Source organism: Balaenoptera ricei, chromosome 8 (genome assembly GCF_028023285.1).
Source record: "Balaenoptera ricei isolate mBalRic1 chromosome 8, mBalRic1.hap2, whole genome shotgun sequence".
Taxonomy (NCBI): domain Eukaryota; kingdom Metazoa; phylum Chordata; class Mammalia; order Artiodactyla; family Balaenopteridae; genus Balaenoptera; species Balaenoptera ricei.
The window spans coordinates 22,867,628-22,879,993 of record NC_082646.1 but is presented as its reverse complement, the minus strand read 5'-3'; the positions used below and the strand labels follow the sequence as shown (position 1 = coordinate 22,879,993).

General features: G+C 46.3%; 1 protein-coding gene across 4 annotated transcripts in view; it reads right to left on the bottom strand.

Annotated features, from left to right (window-relative positions):
• DIXDC1 (DIX domain containing 1) overlaps positions 1–12,366 on the bottom strand; it is a 74,296-nt gene that overhangs the window by 54,657 nt on the left and 7,273 nt on the right. Inside the window, exon 1 of one of the 4 annotated variants that reach the window (XM_059930435.1) lies at positions 9,595–9,999. The exons of the other annotated variants lie outside the window; for them this stretch is intronic. Within the exon in view, the coding sequence (XP_059786418.1) occupies positions 9,595–9,654 (60 nt within the window). The 5' untranslated portion in view covers positions 9,655–9,999. Of the gene's footprint in view, positions 1–9,594; positions 10,000–12,366 lie in introns of those variants that run through there. 4 annotated transcript variants of the gene reach the window in all.

Here is a 12,366-nt window from a genome sequence, read left to right as displayed (position 1 = left end):
GTGGAGGGACTGTGGGCCTCCAAAGGGCTGACTATAAGTTATACGCAGTTTTCCCACTGTGTGGAGGGTTGGCGCCCCTAACCCCCGTGTTGTTCAAGGGTCAAATATGTAAATATTTATCCCCCCCTTCACATTGATTAGAGATGTGGAACAACTATTACCACATTACAGATGTGGAAACCAAGGTTCAGAGCAACAAGCCCAGGGTCACAGGGCTGGTAAGTGGCAGAACAAGGATCTCAACCCAGTGCTGACTCTAAATCCTGGGATCTACAACACCCCCAAAAGTAAGGTGAACCATAAGAAGTTATTTGGCAGGAAAGGGAGTGGGGAGAGAGGGCACTCGGGGAAAGAGGAGAATGAAAATGCACTGAGTGCCCATCCCTGTCAGCCACTGAATGAAGCACTTTATATGCATTATCTCCTTTAATCATCATATCCAGTCATTAAAATCGATTTTATTAGCCCCATTTTTCATATGGGAAACCTTGCTCAAGATCACAGTGCTGATAAGTGGTGAAAATGGAATCTGAACCCACTCCATCTTACTCCAAAGAATGTATTATTTCTACTATAGCAAAGAAAGCATACAATGAGAGAAAAGGAAGGAGCGCTCAGGTCAGAGGCTGGGGAATATCAACATCAAAGGGGCAGTGAAGTGAGCAGCAAAAAAAATTCTTTTGGGCTTCCCTGGTGGCGCAGTGGTTGAGAATCTGCCTGCCAATGCAGGGGACACGGGTTCGAGCCCTGGTCTGGGAAGATCCCACATGCCGCGGAGCAACTGGGCCCATGAGCCACAACTACTGAGCCTGCGCGTTTGGAGCCTGTGCTCCGCAACAAGAGAGGCCACGATAGTGAGAGGCCCGCGCACCGCGATGAAGAGTGGCCCCCACTCGCCGCAACTGGAGAAAGCCCTCGTACAGAAACGAAGACCCAACACAGCCCAAAATAAATAAATAAATAAAGAAAGAAATAATTCTTTTAGGGAGCCCCCTGGTGGCCTAGTGGTTACGATTCTGGGCTTTCACTGCAGGGGATCGGGTTCAGTCCCTGGTTGAGGAACTGAGATCCTGCAAGCCACTCAGCGTGGCCAAAAAAAAAATTTATTTTAGAACATGCAATCAGAGGGACAGGCGAAGAATCAAGAGAAAGTGTTATGTGGGAATCCAGGACCAGAGAATGTTAAGACGGGTGGTCAAGAAGGTCAAATGCTATAGAAAAGTCAGGCTGAGGACTGGAAAACCCATTTCATTTACATTTAAGAAGCTTTGGTGACCTTTTTGAGAACTGATAGCATGCACGGTGGGGTGAAAAGTCAGATGGCAGTGAACTGAGAAGACCTCAGTATGGAGGAAAACAGAAATGGTGAGAGGAGGAGAGAGGGTATTTGCTGGAGAGGAAGGTGGGAAGGAATGAGGGTTTTTTAGGATGAGAGGACATTTGCAGGCTGAGATGAGGGGTTAGTGAAGGAGAAACAGATACAAGGGGAGAAGCATGAATGAGGAGGGAAGAGGGCCGCTTCCTCTGATGATGATGAGAGGCAGGAGTAGGTACCTCTGTGGGGAGATGGGGAGGTGGGGACGACGGCAGCTGAAGGAGCTCAAATCCAACTGCCCCTCTATCCATTATAAAGTAGGCAGGTCTATCTGTTGAGAGTGAAAGGGACAGGGAGAGTGACAGAGGCTTCAGGAAAGGGACCCTGTGGGAAGCTGGAAAGAGCTGAAGATTTCCTGGGAGCACCAAGGACTCAGCTGGGGCTGGAAATCATAATTTTGGAATTGAATCAATCCGCAAGGTTCTGTGTTTCCTCTAGAAGTGCTCAGGAGGCCTGGGCCCTGAGTGGAGGAAACCAGAAATAGGCTAACGTAGGACCAGAAATGGTCAGAGGAGAGGCAGCGATCGCCAAGGCAAAGGGAGTGAGGATGGTGGTGAGAGTGTATTTGAAGGGATTGATCGTGGAATCTGCACCTGGGAGAAGATACTAAAGGAAAGCTGATAAACTGAGAAGATGGAGAAGAGTAAGGAGAAGAGAACGTGACGTGACTGAAAATAAGTTTCATGGGAATGGAGGAGTGTGGAAATTGGGGCTTTGAGCACCGAGTGGAGTTTCAGAGTTCATGATTTCAGGGGTAGGGCAATTCTGTGGAATAAGATGCAGGATGTGGCCTCAGTATGTGGCCTTAGTGAAGTGGCACAGAGGGGGACAATCATTGCAGTGGGGACGGTCAAGGAATTGCAAGGCTGGACTGTCTTCATCATGGATCCTGAAGTCACTCCAGGAGAGTGGTAGATGGTTAAATCCTGAGGGTATTTACTACTCTGCCCAGAGTCATGTGATTTTAAAAACTGATAAGCATGTCTTCAGTGCAATCACTGATAAACAATTTTAGTTGAAGAAAGGCCTTTGTCATGTCACTACTATGTCTGCATGTTGATCTGTTAAGTGGCATCTAACAACGAGATCAGAGGTTCACCCCTGAGTGGGACTATTCTTGTCCACAGGTTAAGGGTCACATTGACTTCAGGTCTCGGCCTCTCGCTTTAAATCTAACTTGGGAGCCAACCACTAAACCAAGCATCAGTTTGTCTCCTCTTTGACTTGAAGATTCCTGTACTTCTCACCCAGGGGGCAGGCAAGACCTAGTTCTTGCTATAAATGCCTGCTGCTGGCTCTGAAAAAAATTGATTTGAAGGACAAAGTAGACACTTATGAGGACCAACCACACCACCCACTTTCCTTCCCCCACAAAGATGTTTATCTTAAAAGAGGCCTGGGGTGCAAGCCCAGGCCCTGAGTAGCTCTGCTGTTAGGTTTTACAATTGACTACAGCTGCTCCTGCAGCAGATGAAATAACACGTGCTTTTTGTAAGAGGCTGTTACCCTCTGGGGTGTTGGACTAGTAGTTTTATTTTTATTTTCCTCCTCCTCCTTTTTGCTTCATAATCTTTTTTCAAATTATAACTTCTATGAAATCCAGACATGTAGAATAGGGAAAAGCAGAGCTTCTCTGTTAGGGCTGGGGTGGGAATCCACAGGTCAGTTCACTTACTTTCTTTTTCTCTACCTCCACCCACCCCCCACCCAGACCCCCAGACATCTGAAATAACTCCTTAGGGCTTCTTTCAGCAGCTGGGAAAAAAGCACTGCATTTTGTTTCCTTCTAGCACTGTCATTTTGTAAGTCTATTATTCAGTGAAGACAAGATGCAACAGGTTCCAAAATATGAAAGTATCTTGGTTATTATGAAATATATCTTGAACATGCCCCTAGTTCTTGCTCTGTTTCCAACAGCAGCTGGAGAAGCACAGTAGGACCACAATCAGGTTCAAATCAGGCCCCTGGGGGTGTTGTAGCTCACAGCTCTTGGGGTAGCTGCCCAGCTCACAATAATTTCCTTCTCTAGAAACATGCCCCCTCTGCAAACGCAGTGGTGAGCCCCAGGACCAGCTGGTATCATGTAACCCCATCTACTGGCCACAGGTGACTGGTCTAGCTGAGTTGATTGGTCAAATACAGCCAATCCCTGGAATTTTTTGATCTGGCATATAGGAATAGAATCAGTCTTCTCTGTCTCTGACAAAGTTGTAAGATATAAAAGTTGGATGCTGCCATAAGCCATGTTGCCCACCTGAGAGAAAAGTCATTTGTAGTGAGAAGGAACAGAGCTACCCACAGAAAGGACCAGAGATAAGAGACAGAGAGCAGAGGGAGAGATCCTGCCAGCGTTTTGAGCTCTTGATTTTCATTGTTTCTGGCACACTGCCCAATCCTTGCCCTTTCCATGGTTTAGTTTTTCAGCCTTTCCTTGGATTCCATGAGTCAGTAAATTCCACTTTCTATCTCTGCCATTTCAAGATGGGTTCTTGGCACTTTACAACCAAACTAATAAAGGAAACAAGACAATCAAACAGACAATGTCAGTGGCAGCACAGAACTAATCTCAGTCCAGGATCTCTAATTTGTTCTGGGGAAGCTAGAAGGATGCCTGTGTAATCCAGAAGTCAAGAAAGACAGAGTTTTTATGACAATCTGAGTGAGGCCTCAGGGGGAGGAAAAGTAGACATAGCAATAGTCAGAACTGTGTGAGCAGGATTTGGGGTTGATGAGACTGGACCGCTAAAGTTGTGAGAGCAGTGGTAATACCAGGGAGCGGCTGGAGGTATCTCCATCGGCTTCCTCCAGGTCACTCCAAAACCCTACAAGCATACGAGATAAAACTCTTCCACAATAGACAATTCTGTCCACATTCTTCCTTTGTGCAAGAAAGCTTTCTTGTCACCAAATGTAACTTTCTTTCTGTTTTTCTTTGGGACCTGAACTTCCTTCCAAACAAGTCTGTAAACCCAGCCTCTGCTCTCTATCTACTCTAAGCCTCTAGGTCAAAGAGAATTCCTGCAGGGGACTTGTGCCGTTAGAGTTGCAAAAGCACTAACTGGGTGTCACCAGGGAAGTCCGTGATACCTAGTGTTCCCAGTGGAGGAAGCATCCAAGGAGTTGACTTTATGGCTCCCTGCTGGCAAGCAAGAAAGACAAACACGAAAAGCAGCGGGCTCTTGTGGTGCGCTGGAGAGAGAGTTCAGGAGGAGACCTGAATGGCTCAGGAAGGAAATCAGTTCTACAGTGAAACCAGATACCTGTTTAGAACTCTGAGACCCTCCAGCTGCAGAAGATGAGATGGGGGGTGGAGCCGTTGCTGAGAAACTGAGACGAAGGCAGGAGGTTTGGAAACCTTGAGTTATTACTGGCCTAAATTCTCCCAGTAAAAGAATGCAATATTGTATTTCTTTTCTATTAACTCTTTCAGGCCTTTCTTTACTGAACCAGGAAAAGCTATTCATTGAACCTGGTGGGTAATCACTTAAAAATAAAGTTAGTAAGTAAAAAATATCATTAAATGTCTTCTTCCCTGTATGGGCAGAGCTCTTTGTATTCCTGTTCAGCCCAGGGGTCAAAGAATAATGATATGATGGTATCTGAAAAGATACCATCTCCTAACCTTATTTTAAAATTTCCATTAACTATGAGTTCAACAAACACCCTGTTCCTTCATGAGTACATGTTACAAGGTAAGTGCTCAGTAAATGCATGTGAATGAATGAATGAAGTATCACTGTATGGTCTACGAGTGTCCCTTATAGAAACAGAGCATGGAGCCCACCGTTAGGGCCTTTCGGATTGGTTCCCTACCCCCTTACCATACCTCACCACTGAAGGTTATGTCCATGACCACTCAAAGGGGGCCTGGTTTGGAGATAACAAATAAGGACATACACTCAGGAAAACGTTAGTTGGAATCTGTGGTTCGCACAGCCTAGACAACAAGGCCAGTCAAGGCGGCTGAAGCACCTCCAGGGCTCCCCAGCCTCTGTGAACTGCCTGGGGGAGTGGCACCTGGCAAACAGCACCCTATCACCGATCCACATGCCTGGCCAGGCCATCACTCACCACAGGGAACATAAAACTGCCTGACAGCTTGATGCCAGGGAGCATCTGTTGAGCTGGCATTGACTCCTGTGGGAACAAAGCCAAGGAGCCTGGGTGAGGAGAGCGGAAATCAGTCAGGATAGAAAAAGGAAGGCTAGGGGGTGTGGCGCTCTGCTACACCGAAGATTTAACAGGCCTTTAATTTCTATAGTAAATCACAGAGGAATTCATTGTGGAGATGACTGAGAGCCTCCAGTTGGCCCATGCTGCAAATCCTCCTCCATGGAAGGCATGAGGCGCCTAGGAGAGATGTGCCCTGCAGCTGCTCCAACTGCCACCCCCTTCCTCACTCATTCTGTGTCCCCCTTACGGGCAGGATACCACAAAAAGGCCCTTCCTGTATTTCTCAGGGCCTGCCAGGCAGATGACTCTCAATGTGGGATTTAAATCTCTGTTTTTCTAGTTGGAGGGAAAATTGTAGGGAAAGTCTTCCAAGGCATCTGTTTAGAAGGTTAAGGCTCAGAGAACTGATTTCCTGTCAACCAACATTTTAATAAATCATTCCCACAACTTCCATTACACTGTAGCCAGGCACAAGCTGGCTCTGCCTGACAAGCAAGATTTCTGTATTGTCAGAATTTTCCCAAGTTTCCACTCTGGACATGTGCTCTATTTTCACTGGCCTGCGAGCGCCACTTGGGCACAGATTCTATGTTATTTGCCTTCTATTTCCAGAGCTTGGCACAGTGCCTGGTAAGCACAGTAATTCAGTGACTGTCTAGCGACTGAGTGTTTGCATGCATGTTTACCAAATGAGCAGGAAAAAAAGTCTGGCCTCAGTGATCAGGTAGGTTGGTAAATATTTGGTGCTTTTCATGATATCATTAACTGGAAGATATCTCTTTGATCTCCCAAAAACACTACCTCCTTTATGACAGTACATTAAGCATCCTATATGTTTTTTTCTGTACAACTATAAATCTCTCTCCCTATAAATTCATTGGAAGCAGGGACCAGGTGTTTTTCAATTATTTTATCTATCCCCTCGCCCAATAATGAACTAAATAACTAAATGAATGAATGCTTACTGGCCAAACCATATTGTAGTCTCAGGTCCGTCAAAACCTTTCAACACAAGCACCAAAGTCTTTTCTAAAAGAAAGTTCAGCCCCCAGAAAAAACACTGGCACATGAATCAAAGACAACATTCATATAACAACATCAATACCAAGAGGCAGAGAAAACAAATACATAGCTTTGAGGCAGAGGCAGAATGGGGAAATTCTGACCGGTAGAAAGCCTGGCCAGGCCCAGAACGTAGGAGAAAGGGGATGACAGCCAGGGTGAGCTACAGAATGAGGCAGTAGCCAAAACCTGTGGATAATCCACAATGCAGATTTGCCATATCAATAAAAGCAATTGCACTGACAGCACTGACATGGATCAATCCTGTGAGTAATTTGTTAGGTGTGCGGAGGCCAGGAAGGTGGAAGAAGACAGGTGGTAGAAGAAAGAAAGGAAGGTGGTAGAAGAAAATTCTGATGTGCATAGTCATCCAGAGTGGCAATTGGACTGAGAACAGAGGCCAACAGTGGCTAGAGGGAAGCCTTGATTCAGAGGGCAGAGTTCCACTGCTGCAGGGTTCCCTTATAATTAACCAATTAGGGCCATAGCTTCATTTCCTGTGGCAGTTTTCTCTGCCATAGAGAATGAGGTCACAGCCCTAACCACATAGACCTATAAAGCATCTGGGTGATAAAGAACAGCTTCAGATATGCTTGGCTCATTCCCAGGAGATGACTGGGTACATGCGTGGTATTCTTAGCCCCAGTAGGAAGAGTTTCTCAGAGAAATTGAAGTGTATTCTGACATTAGCTTTTAAGTCCCTCTTTACACCCCTATCACATGACTCTAACAAAAGAGACTGAACATTACTGGATCTATTAAGCAACCCTAGAGGCTGGAATAAGTCAAACAGGGCCCCACTGACTCTGAAATGACCAACTGTACCATTATTCAGTAGCACTATGTGTGATCCCATATGAGAAAAGCATTATTTAATATAATTTATTATGTATATGAAATAATTATTTAAACTGTAAGGAATCATTGAGATTAAACATATTACTATTATTTAGATGATGTCAATTTCTCAGAGAAACAGAAAGTACCTATTGGCTCTCAGAGTTCAAATCTACTAAGAGAAGGGAGTGCACTGTACATTAGCCCGTGGAGGGGATGGAGGGAAGTTTACAAGATGGGTAGAAAAATCAAGTGTCAGAGAGGGAAGAGAGGCATTACTGCATTATTCTAAAGATGAATTAATTATAAAGTTGTCTGTTGTTTTTATGAAGACTCTATTACCACCACAAAAAGAAAACTCTCCCACTCTCCTTGACCCTTATATTTTATAAGAATTGGGTACATTTCAGGAGACATTTATGGAAGCACCAAAGCGTGAAAAAGAAAAAGACAGTCTACCTCTTGGTTTACCTGGCTCTTCAGCTGAAAGGTTTGGAGGTGAAATGAGCAAAAGGCAAAGACTAGGACTCACTCTGTGTGGGTTTCCTCTTCCTAATAAGACAGTGGAACCTGATCCCTGGGGACTGACTGACAAAAATGGGAGACCATAAAATGGCCTAAGGAGCTTCTATGAGGCTCAAGACCAGGGGAGGCCCAAAGGCAGAGAGTGAAAAAAGAATACTGGAAGCACTCAAAAAGGTGGCTTCCTGGCTCGTCTGTGTTTCAGCTCTCAGACTATAGCTCTTTGTTAACAATCCCCTTCCATGTGTTCAAAGGGGAATGATGCAAAGATGAGGACCCGCACAGTGCAGATGGGACGCAAGCTCCACCCTTCAGCGAAGGCTGTGACACCCCTCAGCCAAAGGAAAATTCTGTCTCAGTTGGTTAGGTTGGGACAGCATTTGTGCAGTTTTCCTCTCTGTGTCAGGAAAAAGGCTGGGGCACAGGGGCCAGGACTGGGGAAGGATCTGAGGCAGGTCAGGCTGCAGAGCTTCTTAATTAAAAACAGGAATTAAGGAAAGAGTCTGTAGTGCAGATGTAGAAAGAAAAGCTTATACACAAATTCATGAGAATGGTTACCTCCGGGGAAAAGGCCAGGATGGCAGGGGTGGCCAAGGCACTCGGTCTGGCCTGCAATGTTCATATTTAAGAAGGGAATGTATTCATATGTTAATTGCTTAACAAAAAACAGACTTTAAAAAGCCTTAAACTTAAGAAAGATCGACATAAAGGGAAGAGAGGGAGAGGCAGAAAGAAAAGGAGGGAGAAAAGAAGAAAGACACAACTAACAGTCCAGCTCTCCTCGTAGGGGTCTCCCTGGATGCTGGGATAAGGCAACCCAAGGGGTGGGGTTCAGAAGCAATGGAAGACATATGGAGCAAATCGCAAGGGGTAAAGGTCCTAAAGCAGAATGTCCGGGGTCACAAGAGAAGAAAATGGAATAAATAACAAAATTCTGAGAGAAAACAGTGAAGAGAAAAAGACTCCCCGCCAGCCCTAGCCCATACTGCCTGTCAGATTGAGGCCCCAGTTTCCCACTCTCACACAGAAAGGAACAAACACCGCTCCCCTGAATTGGGCCCAGAAACCTCTCTCTCCTCCTAGGTCCTCTCTGCCAATCATACCCGTGGTTGTGGAGAAATGTACTACCCTAGATTTAGAAAGAGATGTGAACATGAAGAGGGCACTTCCTGTGGACCACCTACTCACCCTGCCCCCTCTCAAACTTTCTACCAATGCAATGCCACCCCACCCCTCCCTTGGCCCACCCACTTAGCTCCGGAAACAGAATGAGCACCTTTGCCATATATTCACAGGCTTCCCTGGGGATTTCCTTAGGGCAAAGCCCAGGGAGGGAGGAGACCACTTCTTTTGGAAGGAGATGACCTCTGAATTTGTGGTCCTGTCTTCTGGGCTCAGGCAAGCTACCAGGCAAGGTCATCGCCCAGCTCAGCTGGAAGAGGTCGGCCCTTTTGATTTCACCAGGCTCGTCTGTACCGTACCCACCACCTTAGCCTCCTTAGGGCTCTGTGGGGGGATTGTTCTGGGGTCCCGGTGAGGATGGGGGCAGAAGAGGACCCCTCCCAGAGGTTAGGCGGGAGGCGCTAGGGCAGGGGAGCTGGGGAGTGCGAGGAGCAGACAGTTACCTCATTGAAGCCCTCCTGCAGGACGTCCAGTAAGTTCCCCCGGGTTAGGCAGGCTAGCATTGTTCCTGCCGGGCCCCCGGGGCGGGGTCTGCGGGCCCGGCGGCCACCGCCTCCTTCTCCCTGTGCACACAAAGACTCTCGGCTCAGCTCATTGGGATGTCTCCGGAGTCCCGCATGCCACTTACTGGAAACCTAGACCCGGGCCAAACTAGCGGCTTCCACTGGGCATGCTCGCACCCGGGCTCCGCAGGAGGGGCCCGGGCGCTGTCGCGGTTCCTATAGAAACTGCTGGGCGCGCACCCAGCGGAGGGGCGCTGGCTGGGGGCCCCCTGCCCGGCGTGCGTCAAGGAGAGCCCCGCGGCGCGCACACACACGCACACTCACACACCGGGCCGGGGGGGTGGGCGTGTGTGCGTACGCTGCGCACACACACACACACACCAGGCTGGCCTGCCGGCGTGTGCATGTGCATGTGCTGCGCGCGCGCACTCACACACACACACGCACACATACATACACGCACACATACATACACGCACACATACAAACGCACACAAGTTCCGATGACTTAAGGCCTCAAGTGCCCCACCACAAGGTGGGTAGGAAGGGGAGTGAATCACAGGATTTTTTTTTTCCCCCAGACTAGCTGAAAACAGCAACCTTTTTCCACATGGGGCCTGGACAGTGAAGTTAGGCTAAAGAAGAGGAAACAGAAGGGAAAGGCACAAAAAGAGGATAGAGAGAGCTTTAGTTATTGATGGTATTAGGGTACATTTAATAAACTAGTGCTAAACCAATCACAGGATCACAACAGAAACATCAAGGGTGAACCAAGGATGAACAAGGTTTTACCAAAAAACCTGTCTTTCTTTTTCAAATGACTGCTAAAATGTAAAACCCATACTTTGAGTTTTAAGTTAATTAAATGGGTTTTAATGAAAATGGGTTGAACTGCAAAATGTCCTGGTACTTTTGAAAGGGTTAGGTAAAAGCTTCCTCAAGTGACACAGAGAGCCATTCCCCTGTTTTTAGTTACTCCAGTCACATTTATTTTTAAAAATACTAATCATCTTTTCTCTCAGTGCACACTCTTGTCTCTATAGGAAAACTGGAAGCTGAAAGAACACCCATATTATGTTCCACCTCGTGATCCCAGATGGGCAGAAGGGTTTACACAGTGTTAAGGAGCGCAGAAGGTCAGGCCTCGCCCAAGGACACAGCTGGGCAGTGACAGAGGCTATTTGAGGAGCTAGGACTCTACACTGGTGATTTTGCAAAAGGCCCAGATTCCCTCCCCAAATCCCATTAGTACCTTAGCAAGAAAAGTCAGTCATGGCTCTTGTTCAACCTAATTGATCTCCTCCTCCTCAGGTCACTAGAAAAGAAGAAAATCCTTATCCGAAGCAGCTAGAGCTAGCCACATCTGCCTGAACGTCGAAAGCTGCTAAACACAAAGAGAAAAGACACACCTCCCTCTGACCACAGCAAAGAGGAAGCAGAAGTCAGCCGAGGTGTTAAGTGGCTGCTGCTGGTTGAATGCTGTGGGTTCAATTCTGGCTAAGGCTGGGGAAAATCCATGACACCAACTCAGACTGAACCCGAACAGCCCACAAGTCAGAAGACCACTGTCCTTCATCCTCTAGATGGGGAATTTGGTTGCTGAGAACTCCCCTCGCGGTCACCACAGTTCATGGTGTAACACCCTCAGTTGAGTCACTAACCCATGTTAATGCAACAAGGCCCCTTTTAAAGAGAACTGTGAAACTTCCAAGAGTATAAAGTTGTATGCAACACATCTACATACTTAGTGATGCAAGTCCAGAACACCCAGTTGGTGGATCCCTGGATAGAGGATTCTGATTGGCTGACAGCCCATCATGCTTTGGATACAGCATAAAATATTGAGATATCAGAGGGAGGTCCTGCTGCCAGTTACCTATGCCAAGAGGTCACTGTTTCTCAAACAACAAGCTATTTATCAAAGTAGGACCTGTGAACTCAATATTCCTGGGAAAAGACATTAAATCACTGAATTTTAAAGCTCCAAAAAAAGATCTCATCTGGCCCAACTCTCTCATCTCACAGATGAAGGAACCAAGGCTAGCAGAGGTGCTCACAGCCACTTAGCAAGTCAGTACAGGAGCTAAGATCTGAACCAAAGGCCTCTGAGGCCCAGTACTATGCTGTTTGCCCTATGCTGGAGGAATTAGAGAGAATTGTGGTAAATAGATACAAGATCTATTATAGGGCATATGATCCAAGACTACTATTCCTTGGAAGTCTATAATAATACCAACCACATATTCTACAGCAAGAGTATCCAATAGAACTTTCTGTGATGGTGGAAATGTTCCATATCTGTGCTGTCCAATCCAGTGGCCACGAACCACATGTGGCTAATGAAAACTTGAAATGTGGCAAGTGCAAGGTTCGAACTAAAATTGACATGGCATTTAATATTAATTCGTTTAAATTTAGGTAGTACAATTCCAAAATATTCTGTTCCATTGTCCCCACACAACTACTGGAATGTTCCAAAAATTATAATATGTTCACATAGAGTCTGCCTCTCAGACTTGGAAAAAGCAAAAAATTCTTGTTGGACCAGATAATCCCAATTTTTTTTTTCTCAAAACATATGTTCACCATACTTATCATGGTCTGACTTAGAAAGTGACCCAGGTAAAGAATCAAGCTTTAGCTCTAAGCAGCACTAACATTTACTATTCCTTCTATCCTCTCCATCTCACCCTATTGTGATATCAACACAAG